Source organism: Pholis gunnellus, assembly GCF_910591455.1.
Source record: "Pholis gunnellus genome assembly, chromosome: 1".
Taxonomy (NCBI): Eukaryota; Metazoa; Chordata; class Actinopteri; order Perciformes; family Pholidae; genus Pholis; species Pholis gunnellus.
In genome coordinates this window covers 30,614,099-30,642,079 of record NC_136528.1, presented here as the reverse complement: position 1 = coordinate 30,642,079, position 27,981 = coordinate 30,614,099, and the positions used below count along the sequence as shown (strand labels likewise).

Here is a 27,981-nt window from a genome sequence, read left to right as displayed (position 1 = left end):
ATGAAAACACACAAACAGGATACACACCGCTGTGTATGAGTAGGCCACTTGTGTTTGATATTGGTCTGTTTGCACTCTAGGTCTGCATAGTTCCACAATAGACAGATGTAATGTTGCAGCTAGTCGGTTCTTTGGAAAAGCCTTCTGCACAGCAACCAACCTCTGCTGCTGCAACCAGTCAGACCAGTAAAGCAAGGCCAATGAAATACTGATTGTGCAAAACATTTGGCACCAGTTTATTCATCATTTAACTTAACACAAATAAGATCACATTTTGCCAAGAATTTCAGTGCAGTTATGTAAAAAAAACAAAAAAACATGCATACCAAATAACCTATGACAAAGGTCTCTCCTCTGTGGATTGTGTCCGACTCTCCACACAACAAAAGAGCACAACAGCACCATGTGCTTGCAGTGGTCAGTCAATAGGCGAAAAGTAAAACTGATTTTTACACTGACAAATGTGACCTCCTTATAGCATCACTCAAATGGGAACTCCCAAGGATGAACCCGTAGCTAGCCTCGCATTAAATGAATATCTCACAACACATGATCACTAACTTGCTTGATGGGTGTTTCTAATTTAGGATACACACACCAGCATTCACACACAACACCACAAAAACCTGACAGAACCAGAGGATGGGGGCCCTGGAGGACTGCTCCACAACACAGTTGGTCAAAACAAAGCTAAAGGTCAGACTTGTGTCAAACTGATTTTGCAAAAATCTATTAGTTACGCGAGTCTGTTCTAGAAAAATAGATTCTCTTTGCTCGTGATAATTTGAATGTAACGTTCAAACGTGTTCCAGGGCAGTCCTTCTCGTGCCCCTGCTGCAAGCACAGAGGACATATGGGAAACAACAAAACAAAAACCTCCTGGTAAGTAATGCCAAACACAAGGTCAATGGTGAAATTGGGAGCGTCAGAGAGGCGCAGAAGACAAGGACTGGACGATGAACTGTGACGCCACATCAACATGCTAGGGCAAACAGGAAGAGATCTAGAAAAAACAAAAAGACAAACACAACAGGGAGACAAACCTCGGTTAAACCGCAAAGGAACACAGACAGGAAAGAGAAACGAAACAAAGAATGATCAGCTGTGTGTGGTGTAACTACAGTCTGAACACGGTGAGGACGAACCACATGCTACCAGGAACACAACACACACAAGACAGCCAAAATAAGATGCCTGCACAGAATCAGTGACCACATGCAGGTCACAGGAGGCCTCCGAGTTCTGGACCAGCAGCTACAGTCCAGCATGCAACCTAAACACAGTTAATCACACATGGAGGGTGGAGTGCTACTGGAATATTGACTTATACTGATCTGTTCTTCTTATACAGCGTTAACTGCCATTTCAATTATACAATTTTTTAAAATTGTATAAAAAGTATAGTATATAGTAAAATGCTCATACTACTGCTTCAACTGCTCCTTCAAATGAAGCACCATACCAGTACGTATCTATGTTCATCACATCACAGCATCACAGCTAACCATTGTGCAAATATTGCTGAGTTTTAGATTTCTGGAGGTCACTTTTAAACTGTCAACTCCCCACGAGAGAGAGCGTGAATCAAACAGTGGTCTTAAAAGACAACAGCTGGATCAGCTGTGACTCAGAGTCCCTGATACATATTCATGCTTTGGTACACAATATCCCAAGAAACCTCCAGTGCTAACATAAAGGTGAGTAACGTTACACAAAACATGGTGACTTTAAAACAAGTTCTAGTACTGCTGGAGTCTAGCTAATGTGCTCAGGACTTTGCCTGGTGTAAAGCTGTTGACGACACACAAGATCACTACTTTTGCACATAGAAAGACAGGACCAACAGAAACATGTTAGACTTCACTTTTAGAAGAAATTATGCTTCCTGTGTTTTTGGAAAATGAGTATTTTATTTGGATGAAGGCATGTATGACAGAGAGGGGGTTCTATGAAGTCTGTAGCAGCACTGATGGATCCTACACACAGTCCATGCCACGACGACACAAAGTTCACATCACCAAAAGGAAACACACACAACAGGTAAGGAGAGCACACACACCAGGAGATCGAATGGAATTGTTGGACTTTACATTTGTCTTTCAAAAGAATTTCAATTCAGATAAATAATTAAGGCAATAAATAGTTCCCCAACACACAGGGGAAGTATAAAACCTATATAAAAATAGAAAAGGCATAATAGTTTAAATATACATCTCAACAATTGTCTTGGTTCCTACTTAAAAAATAAATAAAAACATGTCTTGCAAGTCTAAGCAACTAACAGGTTGCCTTGAGCAATTTGACATTTATATGAATTATCCAATCACAGGAGATATTCAGGGAGAGACACAGCGGTGTAGCCCTCCGCAGATTAGCTAGCTGCTAGCTAGTAGTAACCGAGGGATGTTGATGAATCTTTACAAAACACAGGCCTGACCTCTGACCTGTCACTAAGAGTGCAACAGCACAGGAGGAGCACCACTACAACATGCTGTGTTCAGTCCTCGAGAAAACTGCACCTGCATCGCTTTTACCTCCTGATAAAGAAAAATGCAAAAAATGCCATGAGCCTTGACAAAGATATTACATCCATGTCCTTCAGAAATGAATTCCAGCTAATGTCTGAATACAACACAACCCACATGTAAATGTGTCGCCTTCCACCAGAGGCCACATGAAACTCTGCATTTGGAGTCGATCCTCATGCGCAGGGTGGCACCTTGTATGGCACCATCAGTGTATTGATGTGTGTCGATGTAAATTCCATTTACCATAACCGTGCATTAATGTGTCATCTTCAGATGTAGCTCACAATCAGGTGGCAGTCCTGTCAGACCACAGAGCTCAGAAGATGACAGTTAACAGAGCAACCATTATGGGTCGGAGGTTTCACCTGACTTCAGTGACGTTAGCGCAGAGGAAACACCTCAGGACAGGAACAAGATGTTCACAGCATCCACAGGTGTACTGGGCCACTGATCTAGACTCACAACACAAATGTAGAACTGGCATGTGCATGTTGAAGTGGGGCTCCTCCTCATGAACAACGTAAGCTTCTGTGCCTTACCTTACTTTGAACCTTACCAATCATTTCTGTGTATATCACATACAATACCTGTTTCAAAGGATAATACAGATATCTAGAACGAATGTTGGGAAAACCAGCCATTTTGGTTTGTGACAACGTAAAAGAAAACCTATTCATTATTTCTGTTTACTAACTAAATGTGTCTCTCTGCTTAAGCTGCTGCCTTATTTCAGGAGCGGAGGGGAAGGTGAACAAGAAGTAAAAACAGATCGATTTGGCACCTATCTGACCTGACTGTGCAACATATACTAACAATCAACTCATATGTGTATTATGTACACAGCACACAGTACACAGCAAACTGATAACATTTCAACTTAAATAAAAATACACCTGTTCCTCTTATTTGTTTCAAAGGAAAACAAAGTGCATAAACCACAACATAACACAGGGAGAACCCGGTCCAGCCTGAAAACTCTTGCATGTAGCTTCATGTGACTCGTTGCCTGGACATGGTATAGTGACCAGAAGCAGCAGCACAGCAGACATCACCCTGTAAGGCATAGATAGGTTTCTGAGCGGACCAGTCTGGGTTATTCATACTCAACTTACCATAACACCACCCTGCCTAACCAAGTCTGCAGCGCCTCAGCACCTTCAGTAAGGCTTGCTGTCGTTCTTTGAGCGCTTCAGCTGCACCTTCAGCCTCTTCATGCCGATCTGGAAACCATTCATCGACTGGATGGCTGCCTGTGATGACACAGGGTTGTCATAGCTCACGAAGCCTGAAGGAGAAAACGGAAGACAACTTGAAACCCATCCCCACATTATTCACAAAAACCTGTCTAATCCTCTCCAGTCCTCCCAACAATTACTGAGAAAGTTGTCGAATTGCAAGAAAAGAATGCTTAAAGTACAAACAGGCTTGGTAGAGAAGGACACGCTAACGTGCTGATGGATTCTGTGTTTTGGTTTTTTTATCGGTGGGTGTTTTCTAAAGTACAAAAGTCCAAAGTACAGCGCTTTCAGTATGATCTCAACACAGGAACATTGTCGGGGGAAACAAAAAGAAAGGAATTTGGTAGTAGAAAGACTTCGGATGATACTCACTTGAATTGTCTGCTGAAGCCTGTTAGCTGTGATATTGATGGCCACTATCAATGTAACATTTTATTTATTTTAATATATTTGTACAATCCAAAATCACAAATAACAGATTTGTCCCAGAGGGCTTTACAATCTGTATGACATCCTCTGTCCCAGGACCCTGTGATACTGGAACACTCATGAAGATGCTCACACTTTCCCACTTGAAACTTTACACAATAAGATTACTGAAATATTGAATTGATCATAAAATGGCGCATGAACTCACCAAAACACTTGCTGAGGTTTGTCTGTTTGTCAATGAAGACCTTAGCAGAGATGACATTTCCAAAGGGCATAAACATCTGGAGCAGGTCCTGGTCTCCAAACTCCTGGGGCAGGTGGTAAATGAACAAGTTGGCACCTTCTGGACCTGCCAATCAATTCATCTGCTTTACCAATCAAACATCAAACAGTAAGATTCGCACAAATGACTCAATAAATCCATGTCATTCTTTGACAGTGAGTGTAAAGTTACGACCATCATGATTATCACATACCTGAACTATGATAACGTGATATAATGTAATGATTGACAGGCTTGTCTGAAGAATTAAAGGGGAAGACATCTGTGTCTTACTCTGTAAAACATGGACACAGTACAGGCCTAATAGTGGCTGCTGATATTTGAGTTACTGAGCAGGTCAGTTATGTTGACATGTTGACATGTTACAGGATCAAGTTGCTGCTTCATTACGTTAAGTGTCAGTTGTCTGTTGTAACCAATGATAACACATGGAGTCAGTTGCTGCAGTAGTCCCTTTACTTTTACTTTGATTACTTTCGTACCTTTATCAGGTGTCTTTCTATCAGAAATAATTACCTGGGTACTGTTTCACACCTTTTATTGTTTCATATCGTACGTTCCACCCCCACATCCTGTTTACATTACAGACACATTATCTCTGTATCTCAGCAACAAATGTTTTGTTCGGGTATTTTTTAGCCAATTTATTTACATTATTTTTTCACAAGGTTTGCAAGTGTCTGTCAATAACATTACATACAGCCGTTTTTCTATGTGTGATGACATTAAAGGTAAAGTTAGGCTTTGCTGTTGGCTGATCACACTAGCGAGCTAAGCGGTGAAAGAGAGAAAAAATGTGACTTTCTGATTGTTTAACCGTGATTATGTTCATCACTCACTCAGTTAGGGACAGACCTTTGTGTTCATAGGGCTGTCCTTCATTGTGTAAAAGTATCCTAATTAGCATTTGAATGTTTGAGTTTTGGCCACAAACGTGTTTTATGAGGTCACAGTGACCTTTGACCACCACATTCTAATCAGATCAACTTTGAGTGTAAGTGGACGTGTGTGCCAAATTTGAAGAAATTCCCTTCAGATGTTTCTGAGATATTGCGTCCACAAAACAGACAGACAGACCTATGGGCTGGCCCCGGCCGTTGCCATGGAGGCCTAATAATCTTGAGTGATTGGCAGAAACTAGAAAAAGTGAATTTTACGATACAGAATATTGATCTATTTTCACCCTCCTCGTCATTCACAACCGGTGAGAATGAGGTTACAAAGTTGAAGCTGTGCGCGCGGTCTACCAATCGGAATTTCCACATTTTTTTCCACCAAAAGACCCCTGGGGGGCTCTGTAGTGTCATTTAAGAAAGAATATATTATAAAGTATATATAGCATAGTACATAGGAGGGCTAACACTCAAACAAGGACAAGTCTTCATGTATGGACTCGAGCTGTTTATCTGATGTCAAAGAGAAGTAACGTCTTACCGGTGCTGCGACTGTGGCTGGCTGACGCAGCAGATTTAAAACAGGACAGAATTCTTAGCAGAAGGTGAGGTCAACACACAGCACACACTGATAGACACAGATCTACCACTGATCTGTTTTTTCTCCCATTAACTTTTATCATGGATCAAATGAAAGTCAGAGAGAGTGGGAGAGACTGTCTGTCTGTCAGTAAGAATTCCTTTGTACGTGAGGCTGATCATTCCTGAGCGTTGGGTTTGATATGAATTACATCATTTCAATGTTTCCCTCAACATTCAGCCTAATAACGAACGTGTTTTCATGTACATATCCTCGTTTCCTCTCTCCTCACATGGTTTCCTTGCGTCTCTCTATGCATCCCTGGGGGGGGTATGACTTAACTGTAGCCTGTTACCTGTTTAACACCCACCTGCATTCTGTATTTACACTGTGTCCTGCTTAGAGGCACAGGAACCATTTCTGCTGGAAGAATGCGTTTATTTATTATTTGCATCTGTATGTACTGATATTCTGATTTTGAAGTCATTCTTTAATAGACGTAAGTGAGGGAAACGTGGCTGTAATTAAGAGACTTGGGATGCACCCTTAGTTTCCCTGAGTGTTTGGTGAATTTGATTCCAAAATGTGAGTGAAGAAAGGAGCCCTTAGAAGCATGCTCTATACAGTACAGATCCCCCAGCTCCTCGTGCTCTCTTTACAGCCCTTTAACCTGTCATTTCATCTGAACTGTCCCCATGCCATCTCCTTTTTTCTAACCTCAGCCCACTGAACCCACCTTCCTTTTGGCTGCCTGCAGCTGAGACGCTCTGCTGAGACAGCAGGCTCTGGTTGTACAGGCTGGGAAGGGCAGCAGCAGCGTACTGCTGGATGCCTGAGTAGGCCTGGCTCAGAGCCTCCATGGTGTTTCCTGATCCATTAGACAGGCCTCCGGAGCCGAGGCCACCGTTCAGCGCTGCCATGCCTGCATCAGAGTTACATGGGTGGAAAGGTAAAATATTATCACCCATACTGATGTCACTGCAACTTAGCAGCAGACAGTGATGTTCACCCTATACCTGAGTTTTGACCAAATGAACATATCTTACCACTGTCATTCTACTAATACACAATGATAAACACCTGGCCTGGCCTCACACCACTGAGGTTTGAGTGAGGCACTACTTTAGTCTTCATAATGGCCGGCTCAACACACATTCACACTACATTAAATTCACAACCTTGTCTGCTCGGTAAATCTTTACGACAAAGGTTTACATCAAGTATGCTGACTAGCAGTGATGGTATCAGTGGAAAGGCCCAGGTCCAGCCGAGGGTTCGTACCTGCCAGGGAGCTCATGTTGAGGCCGGCTCCAGCACTAGCAGCCAGAGACTGCAGGGCCCCCAAAGAAGCCATGGGGTTCACTGAAGAGTTGCTGCTGGAGGTGGGGGAGGAGCCTACTCGGGGAACATTTAGTGTTAATGCTGTGATAAAGTCAACTGGAAAATATTAGACAAAGCGTTTATCAAAAGAAATCATAAAATAGGAAATCTGAGAAAATTTAAATTCGAAGAATGAATGTTTGATAAACAATTGTTGTCGATACCTGGCAGCTTTTTCAATAGTTAATTTATATATTATATAGTTGATTTATAGTTATGTATAAATGTACAGGTGTTTATGTGGACATGGATGTCACCATACCACTCAGCCCTCCTGCATGTAGCTTGACTATGTAACAGTACTGTAGTTGTAAATCTTTTTTTTTTTTTACCTGAGCTTGTTAGTGCACTGAGAGGGCTACTAGATGTTGTCATGGCGCTGGAGCCTGTGGGCGTGGCAGTTGCTGCTGCTGCTAAAGCAGCCAGGTTCTGCATGGCATTAAGACCTGACAGACATACACACGGTTAAGTTGAAGACTCCACCCATCCCTTCATCTGACCACTATTGTATAGAAAAACAGTATGTAAGGACGTGTTTGAGGCTGGACATCCAGAGGGATGACATGAACCTTTTCCAAACTTAGAAGCTATGAGTTTGATTATCATTCAGCCAACAATACAGACACAAAAAATAATATCTTAATCATACATGACTGCATGATATTTCATGGTGGAATGTCTGTTAAAGTGTGTGAGTGTGTGTGTGGGTGTGTGGGTGTGTGCGTACCTGAAACAGGGTGCAGGTTGCTGAGTGCGTTCCCCGTTGAGGCTGACTGCTGCAGCAACTGTAAGTAGAGCTAAAGCCAGCAATATGAGAAACAGCGTGCTAAAGTGGAAGTGACAGTGAAGTTTAAACTGGGGAAATTGCTTTGTGAACAGGCTAACCATTCCATTTAGCATAAACACACACAGGCCCTATGAACAGACACTCACTGCTAGGTACTGTGGCCCCAGGCTGTTAAGCCCGGTGAGATTCCCCCACATTGAAGCAGCACTGAGTTGCTGCATCTGCTGCTGCAGCTGTTGGGCCATACGCTTCTGCTCCTTGTCCTTCTGAGTGTCTGCAAACTTCACGACAATAGGCGATGAACAGCCCTAAACACAGACGGTAAACCTTTTTTACACTGACAGCATGGTGTACTGACATAACGTCATTAACTTTAAACTGAAGAGCAAATTAAATAATAAAGACGATTTAAAAAAGCTCTGCTGCTCAAAACTATACAGCAGAGACACAATAATCCACCAATTTTGAAATCAGAGTCACAATTTTACAACACCACATATTGTTTTTAGTGTAAATTTGAAGTTCACCTCCATGGTTTGGGACTGGTGCATGGATTTGATGGCTGACTGGGCCATTTGTCTCGCTGTAAATGTGACAAATGCACAACCTAAAAGAGAAAAACACAATGTTTAGTACTCATGAAGATTTCTCTGAAGAAACATCTCTGAGCTTCTATTTTACAAACCTCACGCACTTATTATTACTTTACTGTGTGGTTCCAAAACAAACTTAAAAAGGTAAAAACAACTATAGGTGAAAAAGGTGCGTGAATGCACTTTGGAGAGAGAAATGGAGGACAGACAGACGTACAAAGAGCAGCAGATGGAGAGGTAAACCGTGCACACGCTGTACAGCATGAACTGTATCTGAAAGTTGTGTGTGTAAAAGGCAACCCTTTTATTATTTCTGTAATGGAATTGTATATTATTTGAAGCAATTACTAGCATCTAGTGTTAAGTGTAGATGGTGCAGTATTCAACTAATAAGTGGGTGGCACATGTGACAGAAAGTAGAGTTCTTAGATAGCTGTGTTCTTCAAGAGTTTTATCCTTCTTCATCCTGCTTCTTCTGGTCCTCTGAGTGGCAATGCCAGTGAGTATATTGAGAGTGCAGATTTCATATGTTGGTTGTAAGTAGAAAGACTTTGATGACATGCGCAACATGTTACTGACTGAATATGTAGGTAGATGGCCCTTGAACGTATGGTTACATTATTTTGTACTCTGGTCCGGAGCATTGATGAGCTCTGACGTTACTGGCTCTTTTTATCGGTACTTTAATGTTTTGGTGTCTCTCATCCACCGCTTCTATTTTTACACAAGCACAGCACGCCAGCTCAGCCTAGAGCAATTTGTTAACAAACAAGCTAAAAGAAAAGCTGTCTGTCTGTAGTTTAATCTCTAGCTTAGTTTGTTCTTGTAAACTTCTCTGCTGGCTGAGAAGCAGCTCCTCAGCTCCTCCTCCCTCTACCAGCGTTACCTGCAGGCAGTCCATCAGCAGAGGACAAAGGACTGAGGACTGACTGACACTGACTGATGTCTGTGTTCTTCATTCTTTATAAACTTCACTCAGGAACGTTATCATTTTAGTGACATTTCAGATTTGTTTACACTTAGATATTAATGACTATGTAGCGACTTTGCTGTTCTAAACATTACTGTTCTGCTCTAGAAACAATATTTAGAATATGAAGAAATTATCATCCTATTCGTTTTTTACAATTATATACACGTTTTTAAAAGAGTAGCTCCTAGTAGTAATAACATACTAAATATAGCTATCCCTACTTGAAGGCCACTGTAGTTCTCTGACACACTTGGAAGGAGGAGTGAGCGGTACTTAGTTGGTTGCAATCTGTAACACACCACTAAGCCAATGAATCTTACACACTGGGCCTTTAAGTAAAAGTATCAATACTACAGTCTGTTACTAGACCTGCATGCAAAACACTCAAGTAAAGTACAAAAATACGAGCATCAACATATACTTATAGGACGCCACCAAAAGTAGATTATTCCACTTCAGAATAATATATATTACATTATAATTTTCATTATAGTCATTTGAATTACTTTATATACAGCTAGGTAGTTTAAGCTATAATAATACATGATCATGTCTTTGTTGATTATATTTTGTAAAATAATCTGAATCTGCTTTAAAAAAGTCAAAGCCCTGGGGCACATGCTAAGTTATTGCAGCATCCTGTCTAGTTGATAATGTCCTATATTCACTCTTTGTTGTTTTGCTGTCTGCCAACTCCTGAAGGAAACATGTGATAGATGTTCACCAGCTAACTAACTGTGTCTGTCTGCTGCTTGCTGCTGAGCAGGTATCATCAGTGGGTTGTCCCAGTCTGTAAATTCAGCTGATAATTCTCTGGAGGTTCATCACTATGAAAAAATACTTTTACATTTTCACTTCTTTTTTTTTTAAGTGACACATTATTAATAAAAAAAAATATCAAGTACAAGTACAGTCTCTTTAATCTGGTTGACACCGTTAACAGAGACTTGCTGACTGTGCAGCTGTTACCACTATCACACAACTGTCTCTTTAACCACACCATTGTACCTTATAACAATGGTCTCCAAATACTCTTGTATCGTTTTTCTTTCTATTCTTATTTTAGTTTAATATATCATATTATTTATTTCTGTGTGTGTGTGTATAAATACAGAACATATTACCACGACTGAGTCCATCAGGGCCTCGAAGGATCCGGCACTCCTCTATCTGTCCGTATGGTGAGAACATCATTCGGATGTCGTTCTCGTTACACTTCTTGGAGATCATTCCAATGAACAGCTTCCTGTCCTCCACTGCTGTATTCAACACAACACAACACTACATCAAACACACCTGCTCTGTGTCAAGGTAAAAGGTGTCATAGAACATTCAACATGCACATGTGTGTGATTTTGGCTCTTTTGCAACTTATGTCATCAAAGTGACTTGAGTTAAGTTTAGGACAACATCTTCTAACAGCTGAGCTCTGTGGCACTTCAAGGATTTTTCAAGTCTGGCTCAAAACAACAGTCAGGAGCTCATATAAACCTGAAACAGGTTTGGCTTGCTGTAATCATTCCTCTTGTTCAGAATGGTCATAAAAACATCATTTCCAACAGTAATGTGAATCAAACTTAAGTGATGGAGGACTAAATACCCACTTCTCCTTCTGCGCTGATGCCCCATATCAGCTTCAACTAGACTTTTGAATACAATTTTGCACTGACGTTGAAAGCCCTTTTATTGGCCAGTATGAACAAGAGAAATAATTACAGCAAGCAAAAACGTGTCCATGTGCATATATGTGCTTCACTATTGATTTGACTTATATTTTAAAAAAATGTAGAAGACTTATTTTGTTTTCTCAACAGAATAAACATTTTTAAAGTCATGTCCACACTATCGTAGTCCATTTGGATAATGCAGCTCTTTAAAGTGGATACATTGGAAAAGACAAGTTTTATATTGTAGAGTGGGTGAGAAAAACTAAATGTAAAAGAAAAAGATGTAATGAATGTAACCATTTATTTGTTGGGTTTGTCTTTTAGCACGTGGAAGGAACTCCACTTGACAGACACACTTCAGATTAACAAAAGGAGAACAAATGAAAAACATCCAATCACTAACAGACATTTTAAAAATAGAGAATATTCCTTGTAAAGTTCAGCAACGTGTTACCACACATCACTGGGGAATGGACCTTCTATTAAATGACCTCCCAGCACAAATGTCATATGAAATGTGCGTCATTGCCTCCGTATGCCTGCTGTAGATGACCCTATCATTGGTTAAACCAGGAAATGATGTAGACTATGTAATGATGCAGAGAACCTGTGGTGTGTCCAAAACAACAGTGTGTAACTTAAGTAGAACAGAGTGTAATCTACCTACCTAACTAGTCACAACTGTTCTATCTATAGTCATTAAGTCACAGGTTGGCACGGCGCACAATTGGTATTTCAACAGTTGTAGTCGTACTTAATGTCATTCAACAGTCTCACCAGTCTAATTACTTTGACAAATTATACATTTATAATTATTAATTATTAAAAGCAATAGGCTTTTTTAGGGACATTATTAGAAAGGGAATTAACAGAGTTGTTTGCTAGTATCAAAGGACAGAGAACACAGATGAAAATGCTAGAAAGCCCTTACCATTGTTTTTCTCACTGTCGGCTGGCTTCATCTGGATTGGGTGGTGCATCTGAACAACAAACAACACATTAGTACTCTTAATGCTGAGATTTGGATTTCAGAGACTCCCATGTCCTTGTTTATGAAAGTCTATTTGGCCATTAATGGACATTGATGTTAAAATAGGGGGCTGTGGCTCAGTGGTGGAATGGGTACAAATCGGTGGTTCGATCCTCGGCTCCTCCAGTCCGCATGTGAAAGTGTCAATGGGCAGTCTTTGCCATTGGTGTGTGAATGTGTGTGAAAGAGCATTAAGATTTACAGAGGCACCTTTCATGGCCGTCTCTGCCATTCACTGGGTGAATGTTGCCATATAGTGTAAAGACTGGGGTCAGATCAGTCTTGATATTAATGAATGCACACAGAGGGATTCACAAATATTTTGTGATTCGTATATAAATGGCTCTCTACACAAAAAGTGTTATTATTATTATAAATGTAAAGAGAATCCACATAAGAAAATAGGATTAGTCAGGACCAGATTGTTTTCTTCTGCATGCATGAAATCAAATACTTTTTTCATATCACCTGTTTAAATAGAGTAATTACATTGAACCTTTGTTAAAGAACATTTTATATTTGTCTAATACCACAAGATCATTAATTGTAAATTAAAAAATGATAAAAACACTGCTTGAAAATAAAGCTCTTTATTCGTAGACTGACATTAAAATATAAATTGGGTACACATAATGCAAAAAGTAGCAGAGCCATAATTTGTATGTAAACTGTCCAGATCATGTGCTCCACATCTCAGGTCAGAGGTCATCTTCGCATACTGTGAGGAGAGTCTGCTGGGTTCAGGAACCCCTCATCAGACTGGAGCTTCAGGACCGAGCGGCAGGTCCTGAATCCAGATCACCTGTAAAACATGTCAGATTCACCGTTACATTATACGGTCATGTAATAACATCAAGGTGTACGACAGTAAGTGTGACAGGAGGAAAGTTATAGTTTACTACAGCAATATCTGGCTCTGTGTATGTATTACACAGAGCATTTGACTGGAGTGTAACTGGTGTTCTTATAAACCGCTTGTAAACTCATCATTCATAATCATAGTAACTTTACACTCTGTCCAGCTGGTCGCTACAGACAGTGTTATTACAGGTTAGCGTATTATTTACCAGACAACATGAAACTGAAAAAAGTATTCACGTAGCAAAGTCTTCTAGTCGTCTCTCTGTGGCCGGGAAGCAGCGATAAGATGTTTACAGACTTTACTTAGAATTTCTCCTCTCTCACTTCACCCACTGCTCTCTCTCTCTCCTCTCACCTAGGGTCAAGATGTAGCTCAAATGTTTGCACATACAAGGAAATTGTCTTGGTGAATAACAATAAATACAGCGCAAAAGTCTAAAGACATAATTTAAAGTTGGTTATTTCAGCTGGTGTCTCTTTCGAGGGAGCCGAGCACCACCGGCCCGAGCAAGTTAGTGACTGGTGCTAGCAAATCAAAGCTAACGTTACAAAACCAAGCAAAAGAATAACTTGTTTTTTTAATTCCATACAGTTTGACTCTTTGTTTTTCACATCTGTGCCTTCAAGGCAGTCTGTCAAGTAAATCTACAAACTCAACAGAAGCAACACACACAAACAGACCGATGTGGATCACGGAGCTAACAAAGCCAGCTCAGCTTCACTGCAGTGCACAGTTTCACAAAAAAAACAACATCTGGCTTCATATGAGACTTAATGTCCACAGTATCTCTCTGTATTACCTGACATTACTACATTACTCCAGCCTGTGGACCTTTAAATCAAAGCTAGCCACATTAGCAGCTAGACAGCATGCTAACAGTAACAGGCTAAAATACACAGTAACTCACATAACATAAAAATGGCTAAACTTACATTTTCCAAGTTTGAAGTTGGGTCACAGACAGCTGTTCCAGATCCATCCAGAACTTCAGGTTTATAGCTGTTACTGGCCCTCATTGAGACAAGAGTTTACCTGGTGTTGTGAGGACATTTCAGTAAAAACGATCCTAAAATACCTAAAAGTAAAGTAAGTCTACTGGGTGTTCACGTCCTCAGGTATTTCTGTTTATAAGCCATGAAAAAGTGCATTTTGCATAATAGGTGACCTTTAAAGTTATCATAAAGAAGCAATGCCTTGGCTTGCAGTGTCATTGTTTAACTATTTTATCAGAGAAGACATGACTAGCCTGTATTAGTTTGACATATTAGTAATATGACAGCTGGTTAACACTAGCTAGGGTTTGCTAATTTTTGGTACTTCGGTACTAATCAACAGTGAATATTAGAAGCTTCAGCCTGGTGTGTGTGCGTGTGCGTGTGCGTGTGCGTGTGCGTGCGCGTGTGCGTGTGCGTGCGCGTGTGCGTGCGTGCGTGCGTGCGTGCGTGTGTGTGGGACTCAACCTGCAGCATGCTGCCAAATCGCCTCTGGTCACTGCACTGGACAGCTGTGACCAGACAGATCTCCACCACTCTGTCTGTGCTCAGCATCTCATCTTCTCATCCCTGTGTATGCTAGTGTAGATGTACTTAAAAGTCACGTTTGCGGGCCCTCTCCCCCTAAAAAGCGGCGAATTGAGGCTGATGCGTCCGTGCATTGTGACCACATTGAACACACAAGTGTAAATGTAATTTTGTTTTCAATCCACATCTACGCGAGCTTAAGCAAGTTAAGACGACCCATTCCACCTCTGAGCCACAGATGCTCCATCAAAGTAATATGTGGATATACACTAAAGTACTTGAATGTGTACTTGGACTTCTTCGAGCTATAATAAACGTTCAAGGATTCCATATAAACCAGCATGCATTGAAAGGGCAGATTAAGGAGGCTGTCACCTACCCCTGGCAGAATCTTCATGTTATGCAGCGCATTCTGTGCTTCCAATGCTGATTTGCGAGAGTAGTACGTTATAAAACAGCAGCCTGCCGAGGATTGAAAAAGACAACTGTGTCACACACCTGACTCAGTTACTAAATGTGGTCTGTAAAACTCATACATGTTATGGTGTTTGTCAGCGCTACCACTAGGCTATTACAAGGCCCTCATCAATCCAAACAACTGTAAGGAAAGAAAAAATGATAATGAAAATAAATAAAAAATGTGTTTTTCCTTGTCTTCACAGAAGACCTAAACACTAATAACACTAATAAATGGAGGGGTTCTTTGAAAAAATGTTTTGGAAAGTTCAATAAAATAATTGTGAGAGTCCAACTGGACGTTTGTCCACAGTAACGGCTGTCGTCGGGGTGGAGGCAAAAAAAACAACCTGCAACACAGTTACATTTTATACCACACTGCTAAATATTACAGATTGAAATAAAATACCTTTGACAACACATTAGTATCTTACTAGTAGGCTGACCTTTGCTCTGTGGGGGATTCTGACTGCGGTCCCGGAGAACGTTTATTTCATAGACTGCTCCATAAGGCTCAAACAGCTCCCGAAGCTGCTCCTCGGACCAGGACCGTGGAATCTGACCCACGAACATCTTAATGGCATCAACATCTGGTTGGTCAGGGTGGTCCAGAGACCCATTCATCTTCTTCCCACTACAAAGACAAATACCAGTAATACCAGTAAGCACAGCCTTCCACTTGTTCTGTTCATTATGTCATGCTACTTCTAGCATAACAGGTACCACTTCCCAGTAGCACGTCTTCTGAAACCCTTTTACACCAAAATGAGTGCGTATATGCACGCGTTTTTAAACACAGGACAACCAGCTAAAATAGGGGACAGACTCCTTTCCCATTGGGAATAGATGAATATGGCTTTGGGTTTTTTTTTCTGGTGTGTCACTATTGACGACACTAACGCTCTGGAAAACGTTAGTAACTAGTAGAAAGAAGTGAAAATGTTTCGGCGAATACCTTTTTCATACCCGTTCCTTCTTCACTCTCTTTTCAAACATGGTGCAAACTAATTTGGGACTATGTTTGAGAGCTGCTTGGACAGAGACGGACAGAATTTGTGGCTGAGATGAAAAAAAAAAGCGCCAGAAAAGGGCCCTCATGTTGCCATCACTCCCGACCGGAGCTATTGCCCCCGGAAATAATGAAGATTGTAAACTGGCCAGATGTTAGTGGTGTTAGTGGGAAGGGCTATAACCCTTCCAGCCGGTATGTTTTACACAGCCATACAGAGCTTGTTATGCTAATAGTGAATCCTTTTGAATAGTGGTGCAACGGATCATAAAACTCACGGTTCGGATCGGATCAGCACAGAGGAAAAAAGGGAGCAAATATCACTTTTACAGATCCCTGATCAAATTTTTTGCCGCCGATACTAATTGCAGATCATTGATGATCCATACTGGCAGATACAGATCCCTTTGTTGTTTGATTATACTGTACTTTTGCTCTGGTTTATGCTCTTAGATGCTTGTTTAAAAAGGAGATGCACTTACGAATAGTAGTTCTGTTGAATACACTTATTGTAAGTCGCTTTGGATAACAGCGTCTGCTAAATGACTGTAAAAGTAATGTAATGTCTACGATGCTCCAGACTATTTTTCATTGCACCGTCCCAAAAATCATTTCAACCACTCTAAAGTCTGTAAACCATCAAACATTCTAAATGTTGTACTTTTACTGTGTTATGAAAGCTATTGGTGGATAACGATCGTCAGTTAAACTTTATTTCACACTGTGATGGTTAACGGTATTGATCCACGGTTCACAATGGTCTGTTACACCACTACTTTTGAATGAGGTTGGTCGTTTTCTGTCTACATATTTAAAAAATGTAAATAAAACAAGTCTACAATAACTATGTATTACTTATGTTATGGATGGGGAAGGCTCTCTAAACATTGATGTTATTGGAAACTTGTCGGTCTACAAATATTGCCTTAACTCATTCAAATGTCACTGCGTGTTTTATTTCAGCATTTTCATATTTACATTTTTTGTTAGATATTCAGTGTTTTCTGCTTTTTGTAAATAATGGAAGTCAATAGAATGAATGATACGTCTGAGTGATAACCTACATGTTAAAACAGTTCCCCAGACTGTAAACATTTGAATATATTTTACATTTGAAACTTAATTTCATTATTTTGTTGTTCTTCTTTAAATGACTTTACTTACTTTAATGTTTACTGCTTGCACTTCAACTGACAGCTACAATGACACCTTGTATCGGCCAATAGGGATCATCTGTGATCATCAATTAGTGTCAGTGTCAAACGAATGGGATCGGGGCATCATTTGCTCCCTTTTTTCTTTAGTGCTGATCCGATCCGTGACTCAAAACCGTGATACGATCGTGCAGCCCAAGTTAAAAAGATACATCAGATCACACAGAAACAATGCTACACCTAAGCAATCGCATAGCAGTTATTTAGAAACATACAATCCACTTCTTAAAGAAATGCACAACAGGGCTGCTTCAGTTTGTGTTCACGATTTATCTGACTAAGAACCAGACGCTACATGGGAGAAATCTTTAAGCATGAGGTATAGCAATACTTTGGATGTTCAGATCTGCGTTATTGAACCGCAAAACAAGCAGCACTGATGTGGTACTAGTCTGACTCACCGGATGCAGACTGGCCTAATATGAATGAAATGAACTTTGACTCTTATCACGTTATAAAGCAGATATGACAACCATGTCAGCAAAGCTGCTTACTTTAACATCCAGCAGACACGGAGAAGCATCGTTACACTACGTCAACATCATATATTCATTTGGAGTGGTGTGTTTGTCCCCCTGATGAAAATCCAATATGCACTCCTCTTTAAGCTCTGTTCAGGCCTCCACCACCACCAAAAATATCAATCAATCAAAGCAATCAATAGCGCTAGTCCACCTTCAGGGAGGATCGAAGTTAAATGTGTACCCGACAAGGATTTTATTAATTTGAAGAATTTGAAGGGGTTATTTAGGTTATAAATATAAAATATGGAATTTCTCATCATTAAGGATTTTAAAAGTGGTCCAATTAGCAGAGGGGTTCTTATTTCTTAAATGAGTACCATGGATTGTCTGATTACCGATTTATTACAGAACAATTGAGTTCATTCTATGCCAATTCAACATCCAGTATCAAAGTAACTCTGCTAAGATTACTGTAGTACAAAAATATACAAAATATTTTTGAAAAATGAAACAAGGTTTTGCCTCGGGCATTTTTGTATTCTTGGTTCAAGAAATTGCACAATGATCACTGACACCATTGCAAAATATGCCGGTGTTATTGGTGAGATGTATTATCAATTATCAATCAAGGTAGATATTGTTGTGCTTGATGATTTGGCCTTGTTGGTGCATTAATGGGAGGATTGATTACCAAATCTGAATCCAAATCATCAGGATAAAAAAGTCTTTAGATCGGCTTTAAAATGTTTTGATCAGATCAGAATTGAATCCAACCCAACCACAACAACCTGGTGAGATCAGTTTGAAATCCCGGTCCAGGGATCACAGCGGGGCACAGATGGGAGGCGCAAGTCTGAACAAAACTATACGTTTAACTGTTAACGTGTTCCATAAATGAAGAGATTTTATGCAATAGAGCTAATACTATTCATCTTTTTATACTGTTGGGTGTTTTAATTTACTATATAACAATGCATTAATACCATGTTGTATCAAAAAAAGGATGCAACCAAATCATGTGCTGCTGCGACCAACAGAGAGAGTTAGTCTGGTGCCCTGGTCTGCCTCGCTGAAAGACTTTGTTGCACTTGTGGATTGCAAACATCGTCTTCATCAACGCAGGTAAAGGTTACCTGAAGTCTACTGTGGCCCTGGCACAGAGAGCAGAGCATAGAGGAGGAAGGCACACGGTCAAGACTCTACATTATCAGATGTACTGTACAATGACAATTACTTAATCTTATTATTTAATGGCCACAGATATATCCTGCATCTCGAGATTCAGCAACAGCTTTTGCTTCGATGTGTACTTTTTTCTTGTTGAATCTGCTATGAACCATTTGCTACATTTTTGTGGAAGTGGAATGGTCAATTCTGCTCCCATCATTTCTTCTGCACTGCTAAGTGGCCTGAGGAGGGCATTAACTGCGATGGGTTTTGATCAAACTACCATATTTACTCAAATAAAGGCCGGGTCTCTAATAATGGCTGGTGGCTTCCACCAACAAATATAAGCCAGTCCCAAATGCAGGCCAGTCAGAAAGTAAAGAAAACAAAAAGATGGATGGATACACTCCTGGAGCCTGTCATATGATGTACATGCTAACTAAGCGTAATGTACATTTACAGACACACATGGGACAGGTGACCTGCAGACTCTCAGGTGAGCTCTGGAGACATAGAGGTCTGGCTGTAATTTAATAATCCAATCTATCTATCTTTAAAATATCTACTCAATGTCTGCAGAGTCAAGCTATATGTGAGTGTAAAGTCTGTGCACGTTTGCATATGGAAGAGAGAGTTACAGAGAAAGTGCACATACACGACTGTGTACATGGTCTGGTCTGGATCAGTTTACTGCATCATCCATGGCAACCTTAAATTACATTGTCAAATGTATTCATCATAGTTTCCTATCAATAATACTTATTATCAAAAATACTTATTATCAATAATAGTTATTTATCCAGGTTTAAAAAAAACTAATTATACTCCACATTTTTTGTGTATATTTGTTTTGTGTGTTGTTGCTTACATTTAATTCAAGAATGTAATCTGATACAATTACATGATATAAAATGTAATCAGTAACCTAATCCAAGTTTCACAGTATAAAAGGTAATGTAATCTAATTCCTTCCTACTTCAATACCAGATTTTGCCATGATTTTCCATATTTTGTATGCTATTTAAGAAGAAAGGGGAACAAGCAATAACACAGCCTTTAAGATGTGAAAATGATGTCATCATCCAAGGTCTCAAATCATTTAGCACATTTGTGTTGCAGGATTCTGCCTTGGAGCAGCAGCACCCATATAAATGGAATTGAATCAACCCATATGGACATATGTTATTTCATTACATTCAAAACTTCTATTGAGGTCTTGGAATAAAGCTTTGAATGTCTGTCGTCATATCTTATGATGACATCAGCCTAAAGAAATAGGGGGAAAAATAGGGAAACATTTTATAATTGATTGGTATAAATGTAATTTATTGTGTATTAAAAGTCCTGCTCATCTGCCCTGTTAATACAGCGCTGGCCTCCCTTTGTGTCTTTTGACTGCAGTGAAAATATTTTACTGAAAGGCTTAATGCCAACAAATATGGCAGAATGTTTCATTTGACAAAGACGTATTGTACATTTTGGGAATGATTACATCCGTCTGACTTTTGGACTGAGATAATTACAGAGAAGAATGAGCAACGGGTCACTCGCTGTCTGAGGAGGGGAGGAGAAGGTAGAAGATGGTCTTAGCATGCAATGTTCCAGTAAGATATTAATAATAATGATTCAAATTTCAACATTATCAATAAAGCTTCGAAGCTTCGCATTTTTAGGCACAGCCCTACAAATGTCCTGATTTGTCCTGTGTTGTTTGTTGGAGCAGAAATCTGAAGCTCATTTCCTACAAACAGACAGAATAATCTTGATGAACTGAAACCATCCTGCTTTGTAATACCTTGCACTGCACTATAGGTTTCTCTGTCTGCTTTACATATAAAATCCTACACCGTCCACCTCCAACTGACAGCTTCCTCGCTGATCTGCTGCGCTTCGGTGTGAGCTGACTTGTGTCATGAAGCTGCATAGTATATCGCTCCTTATTTTAAAATTGAAATCCCATTATCCATATTTGTACTAAATGACTCTGTAGTCTGATTATGTCTTCTTCTTCTTCTTCTGTAACTACAATGTAACAGTTATCCTTTACTTGTAATCCGTTAATCCCCGATCCTGTCCACAGTGTCCTGCTCAGCATACTTTCTGTTAAAAAATATTTATCAGCTGATGTATATCACTATCAGATTTGATGTCAAAACCTCAAACATCCATATCAGTATCTGCCTTAAAAACCCATTAGGCTCTAGTATAAATGTGATGGGACATTTCATGCATTTAAGATGTAGCTCATCTTCTGAAATGTACTTATGATATATCAGCACAAACTTCTGCAACAGGCACATTCAAAACTAAAGAAATGACAAACACACACTCAAACACAGGCCTAACAGTGAGTTGTGCCAGGGCACCAGTCAAAATCACACATCACAACAACTGTTATCATAGTCCTTGAATGCACCGTGACATTACGCCAGGGATGACAATTTGAGCTTTCAGGGGAAATGTTAACAAAAGTCTGTTTAATGAAAGAAAAATAGTGATAATGCAGTTATTGTGACTAAAGGGGGAGAGGCATTGATTGTTAGTTTGTTAGAGCAGCCTATTAAGCACAGAACTCTGTCTTCTTTGTTTCTTTACCTACTACCTGAATATGAATTACAATCAGTCTCAAACAATACCCAACCTTAAAGAAAGGCGGATAGGAAGGTACCGCAACTCCTCTTAGTACACTAGAGTGCTGTGTGGATGAACTACAGGAGGCCGATTATCACCCTGACCCACTTACAACACAGCTGCTCATGGTTATTACAATTCATATACATAAAGACCTTAAAACAGACCAGTCCATTCAAGGTGATTTCCAGAGACACAGAACAACCGTAGGCAACAGATCGCACTTACAAAGCTGGTCAAAGCGAGTTACTTACACAGGACTAGAATTCAGAGAGCAATGGTCCACCATCATCTCGGGGAGAAAATCCAACTTAAAAGAAGCCATGATGAATCTGAAGAATTCTTTTTTCTTTCTCCTTCGAACACACGACAGTGAAGCTTAATAGATACAGTGATCAAAGCGTGGTGGTAAACTCCAGATCACACACTTGGTGGTAAGTTCCTGGGAAGGGTATAAGGCAGCCGACACAGAGAAAAACAGTTTGTCGCAACAAACCAAAGCACATGGAGACGCCGTCCACTGGAACACAAATACAACACACAAAACCTGGCTGAGGAACCGCCTTCGTTTGAGATAGAAGAAGAGCACAAATGACAGACAGACAGGCCTTCAGGTTGGCTTTCCAGGTTCTGGGACTAACCACTGCATGGGGGCTGCTGGGATCACTGGGGCCAGAGAAAGTAATGGCCATTTGGGGTCCCACAATCAAAGTGCTGATGATCCACGGCCTTTGTGAACATTTCTCCTAGGCCAGCAGATCTGGCTGCAGCGTCAGATAAACATGGTGTCAGATTGATGGTGATAAGGCCCAGTGGGCAGAGGGAATGACAGAGGGAGTGAATAGTACTCACCAGCCAGTAGCTAATCCCCGGACTAGCCACTCCAGGGGCTAACAATTAGGTTCCGGCCTGAGGGGGGCTGCGTTTACCCTGTTGTCCTAAAGGCTGCACTGGTTTGTGTGTGATTTGTGTGTGTAAAAACAGAAGTGAGCCGGGCTTTGGTCTTTGTGCACCCCACAGTGCACACACAAACACACACCTATGAAATGTGATATACTCCAGTGATGTGTGGAGCATAAAGCTGCCAACCTGCCTTCAGGTAGTTGTTAATTGGACTCAACATCTCCATTTATTGCCGCACATGGTTTTTAAATCTATTTGACTATTCATTTTTGCAACATGACAGCACTCAATCATCTGAGCGAAGCATATCTCTAATGCCACACACAAGTCTGTGAAATAACACAAACATCTTTCTAGAGGTGTAGAACCAAATCTCTTCACAGAAATTAGGTTTTCTTGAAAGCAGTTTACTATATTTCACCCAAATCCAACAACTATGGGTGGACCTCCTGTGTTATTGACAGCTATGACACCATTACAGCGCACACTATGTGATGAAACTTGGAGATGGCGAGCTAAAACTGTGTTTATCGCATACTAGAGATAGTGTTACAGAATTCCTAAAACTGGCAGTAGAGGAATGGGAGTGGGAGACGTCATATGACGACACTGCTGTGATAACAGACATATGAGAAATACCAACAGTGCACTTGGTGAACGCGTGCCTGCCCTCCATAAAATCTAGCTAGCCAGCAGCTGTCACAGTCACTGGAGTCAATAGTCTATTAAGGCAGAGACACACCAAAGGCCGACTGGAGCGTCTTCACGTTGCCCGTGCAAAAGATTCATGGGACAAAATAGCATGTTGTATAATAGAGGTGCTTACTGCGACGCTGCCTAAAAGCCTGTGATAAAACACATCACAAACTATGGTGGGGGCTGGCCAGGCTTCAGGGATGTTCAGGTATTGTGGTTTCCACTATAACAATCACTACAACTAATTCTTAATAGAGCAGATTAGTTAATGACAGAGTCTTGGACCTCATGATGGGTTTTAAAAACATGGAGCAAATTCTTGGACCATGCTACCAACAATACGTGACTTTGCCTCATTATGTATAATACCGTTAAAGTCACATACATGTTGACTCACTGTTGTGGTTCAGCCCACTGTACTTTCGGTATGCGTGCTTTTGTTCCTAGTTTTCTAGGTTTGAGAGAGATACGTGGCTGCATGGTGTGGGCCGTGGGCGCTAGGTGTTGACAGATTCTCTAGAACCCCCTGCTGTCCCCCAAACTGCTATCAGAACTTCTTACCCCACTAGTGCCAAGTTGGAGACCTCCGAGGCAGAGAGCGGTAGCGTGGGCGGTCCAGTCTGCTCTGGAGAGACATACGGGGTTTCAGGTTCCAGGCTATCCATCCAGGGCCTTGCACTACTACTAGTGACACACACAGACACAGGAAACACAACACAACGACACACACAAAACAATTACTAATGAATACACAACAAATATTTACACATGTAACACTTCAACACATGCAGCTAAAGTGGAACCCAGACGGGTGGTTACGTGTCATAACTCCACCCTCCATCTATGATACAGGTGTGTTTGGTTTTGAATATTTATGATAAAGCAGATCCAGCCTGCACTTTATTGGAGGCGGTAGAGTTTGAGTGGACAATAGGAAAGTGAGATATTATGCCTGATCAGAAGAGCCACTACATGGTGTCCTTGTGGCCGGTTGAACGGTTTCATTTATTTTTCTCTGATCCTCCATAATAACGTTACCACAAATGATAACTGATTAGCTACAGATTAGCAAGACAGTGGGAGATTGTTAACGATCTATCCTAGCAACACACGCTGCTAGGCCATAGCCATAGTTGCGTGGCTATTCAACATAGCTAAGATCGGCGTAGTTAAGACTAGGCTTCATTTTGGTTGGCGCAACTAACTTATAGTCTATTCTTAAGTCTGGTCCTAACAGGGGCCTATATCACAATGGAAGTTCAACTTAAAAGGGTCTTTCCATGCCAAGCAAAGCCATGATGACATGCGTTTTCACTACTGGGAGTAGGCTGTGGTCTTCTTGCTTAGAAGCAGGGCTAACCAGGGCCAACTAGGGCCAACCCATGATGGTCTCGCTTCCATAGGCTGTGTCTTTGGAGAGAAAGCTCAGCTTTAAGTCGATAGATGTTCAATACCAAGTTCTTTTGTAGCTTCAAAGTCTCTGCGGTTTGGAGATTAGTTTCACTGTTATTCACACTTCCAGAAGAGCTTTATCTTAATGTTAACAGATCGCTTTCAGATGTATCAGAACTGTCTTAAGTTACTGCTGATACAAACAACATTTCAGGCACAGGAAATCCAATGCATCTTCATAGAGTTATTAATACTTTGTTAGCGGTGCTATTTATCAGTATATGAAAATATATGGATATAATCCAGTGTTTCCCCCACACAGACTTTACTGGGACGGGCTGGTATACAACCAAAACAAATGTATTTGGTAACCACTTTTAACATTTTGATTTCTCTATACGTCTGAACAATGCCATCTGAGATGGGTGAACTAGTGGACAATCACCTCTGGCTCTACCCACCTGTTCATTCTGCTATCTTCATCAATACACCTACCCAACAAGAATAAACGTATAAATATAGAAAAGCGATATTTCAATCTGCTCCGTCCTCCTCTACTGCAGCAATGTTTTACACAGGCACAGCCCACTAGCAAAGTGTTACAAACACGTTCAAACAGAAGCTGTCTGTATGTAGTCTTACTGTTTCGCTTAGTTTGCATTAGTATTAGAAAATTGATCAACTTCTTGTAAACTTAGCTGCTTGCTGAGACAAAGCAGGGAGGATGACAGGCTGAAGGACTGATACCCAATGATGTATGTGTTCTTCATTCTTTATTAACCTCACTCAGGGATGTATTTTAATGACATTTTAGATTTCTGACAAATATGTCAACATTTATGATAGCCTTTGTTATTAAGGATGTAGCTTCAGGTTTTGTGCCAGGACTAGTCAACTCTCCCCAAAATACAGCTGCAGTCTGTGGTGTTCAACAGGCCTAAATAATGCAGTTACTCAGATTCAAACAATAGGTTCAACAACAAAACATTCTCCTCTAACTAAAACACGTTGTCCTGCATGACTGATACCCTTTAATTGTTCCATTAGTTCTGTCTGATCACCTTAAAGAATCTAACAGTAAATAAACATAAATTACATGTAAATTCTTAGACATGTTATAAAGTTTGAAACTGGTGGAGAGATGGATAACAGCATATCAAGCCCCATTAGTGCACGATGGCAAGCTCAGCCACCACCACGTGTGTTTACACTGCAGGCTCACAGCAGGAGGTAGCCACACTGACCCACCATGTTTGAGAGCATCAGGGCCAAAACCACAACGGTTTCACTCCTACACTCCTGTTCAGGGTTTAGCACAATGTATTACAGCACAGGTAGCCCTACATAATAAGCCCCTCCACTGTCACAAATAACACACCCTTTGAAAATTGGTTGGGACATTTGCAATTGGAAATATTTTACAGTCAAATGTCATTATGATCATCAGCTGGCACAAGCCTATTGATTCTATCATCCAGTCATCTGTTGTACCACAGAGACTATGAAGAGCAGGAGGGGCTTCACAAAGTGATAGCAGACATACACTGTATGTGTAGTGAGAAGACAATAAGAGAATCACAGCTGATCATGACAGAAAACCAAATGAGATAGTGGACAACAAGGTAAAAGCTGACCTTATTTGTCTTGGCAGAGAGCAGGTATATAAGGTGAATAGAGTTAATGTTGAAGTGACTCTACTAACTCTACTCAGTACTCTCATACCCAGTCCACCAAGAGTCTCTGTGTGAGAGACTATACCTGTCCATGGAGGATAAAAAAAGCTCAAGGGAAACAAAGCTGATTGTTTTTCTGTGTTTCTCAGATGAAACTTAAGTTCTGCTGTTGTAAATATTCTCTCTGTTTCAGCCTTGTGTCCAGATCAACTAGTCTGGGCTTGGTGGTTCAGTGTGTACTGGGTAGTGAAGTCAAATGTCAATGCAGCTGAATACACAGCAGAGCCGTTGTTAAACTGAACTAATACTGATTTACTGAATACTGAATACAGACGATGTCTAAATGATGGAATCATGATTGTATCACCATAACACAGCCACGCTGGTTAACAGGTAGCAGTTATGTGTCGTGATGAATAAACTTCAGGACTCCCAATAGAAAGCTACTGTGAGTGTTTGCAGTATTAAACTCAACATATAATTGGCCACATAGAGCCAGAGGAGACTGAACAGAGGTGTGATGGCTGCACTCTGAGGCACAGCTGTTGTCATTCATCTGCGTCTGTGCTGATGTTGTCAGACAATGTTGTGACAATAAAATAACGCTTCAGTCAGTGAGGCCAGATGTTGGCAGTGGTGCATCGTTTACCATTTGAAATGAAGGCTGTGTCCATGTTGTTCAGGTGTTCACTGTGGACAAACTATCCAGAGACACTAAAGCAGCATTTTAAAATGAAGATAACTTAATGTAGACATAGTTTTACTTCTGAGTCCTTACTGTTGCTGTGCTGTCAGACACGAGACATGTGATCCTAATTTAATTTGACCATATCATAGAAATTCATGCGTTGTGGTTGTCAGATAATCCCACTGACATGGTTAATGGAGATTATTGAGTGCTCGGTTAACATTAGATACACTTCGCTATACTTCTCTTTAAACTTTAGTGTGGAACTGTGGGAGGAGTGACAGCGGGGACTTCCGCGTTCGGTGACATTTCTCTTTTCGTATACGTATATATACTGTATATATAGCGTTGACTACAAACCTTTCGCACGCGCAGCAATGCCCCGCACCAGAAACATGAGGTTACGTCACAGCTGAACGCTTCTTGTGCAAGCCATATCAACTCTACCATGACGTCATTTCATAAACACATTCACGCGATAAAAGTGCCGTTCAGCCCAAAAAGTAGTCGGTACATGAAAGCCCGGTCAGACACCGCTGCTAGCTAACCGAGCAGGCCGGCGAGGAGCGCTCGTGAGAGCAGCCACAGCACCGTGGGTGTGTTACGGTAACGTTAGCTAGCTACAACAGCGTTGGAGAACTTCAAATGACCAACTTACCCGTTTTTTTACGCCACTGTTAATTTGACTTGTGCTTAAGACAAAGTGTCTTTGTGGATGTTTGCTCACGATACAGCGTTAATCATGCCGTACAGTTGGAAACGAGCTGGCTGCTACACAGGTAAATAACTTGTGGTCTGTCACTGGAGGTCCAGCTAGCAGTCACTGTGTAAAATGGCAGTCTCTCCTGAACCGTTACCAATCAGAAGCTGCACGGGTTGGGGGGGGGGGGGGGGGGGGGGGCTGGTCAGAGCAACATTAATG

At 40.8% G+C, this 27,981-nt stretch overlaps 1 protein-coding gene and 1 long non-coding RNA gene across 7 annotated transcripts; both read right to left on the bottom strand.

Moving 5' to 3' along the window:
* Positions 1 to 12: 12 nt before the first annotated feature.
* celf1 (cugbp, Elav-like family member 1) lies at positions 13 to 27,858 on the bottom strand. 6 transcript variants are annotated; one of them, XM_079156468.1, is made up of 15 exons: positions 27,718 to 27,858; positions 23,868 to 23,990; positions 15,669 to 15,856; positions 15,146 to 15,228; positions 12,286 to 12,334; positions 10,812 to 10,946; positions 8,649 to 8,728; positions 8,268 to 8,429; positions 8,062 to 8,131; positions 7,667 to 7,780; positions 7,236 to 7,349; positions 6,691 to 6,876; positions 4,404 to 4,547; positions 3,641 to 3,813; positions 13 to 1,003 (listed from the first exon to the last, which is right to left on the bottom strand). In XM_079156468.1, the coding sequence occupies exons 2-14, from the start codon at positions 23,969 to 23,971 to the stop codon at positions 3,686 to 3,688; spliced, it is 1,557 nt and encodes a 518-aa protein (XP_079012594.1). In that variant the 5' UTR covers positions 23,972 to 23,990; positions 27,718 to 27,858; the 3' UTR covers positions 13 to 1,003; positions 3,641 to 3,685. The 6 variants fall into 6 exon arrangements, with proteins under 6 accessions (XP_079012594.1, XP_079012595.1, XP_079012593.1 ...); XM_079156469.1 differs by having other exon boundaries at positions 13 to 3,581; positions 3,684 to 3,813; XM_079156467.1 differs by having other exon boundaries at positions 13 to 3,813.
* On the bottom strand, positions 12,959 to 14,268 carry LOC306699039. The gene is made up of 2 exons (XR_013767159.1): positions 14,179 to 14,268; positions 12,959 to 13,186 (listed from the first exon to the last, which is right to left on the bottom strand). It is a non-coding gene; the product is annotated as an uncharacterized lncRNA (long non-coding RNA).
* Positions 27,859 to 27,981: the final 123 nt, after the last annotated feature.

Coding starts and splice junctions, on each gene's coding strand:
- celf1 (XM_079156467.1), bottom strand. CDS start 23,971: ATGGATAGCCTGGAACCTGAAACCCCGTATGTCTCTCCAGAGCAGACT. Junction 8,729..10,811: donor CCCTGATGGACTCAGTCGTG/GTAATATGTTCT, acceptor TTTCTCTTTTAG/GTTGTGCATTTGTCACATTT. Junction 3,814..4,403: donor AAACCTCAGCAAGTGTTTTG/GTGAGTTCATGC, acceptor TTTCTCCTTCAG/GCTTCGTGAGCTATGACAAC.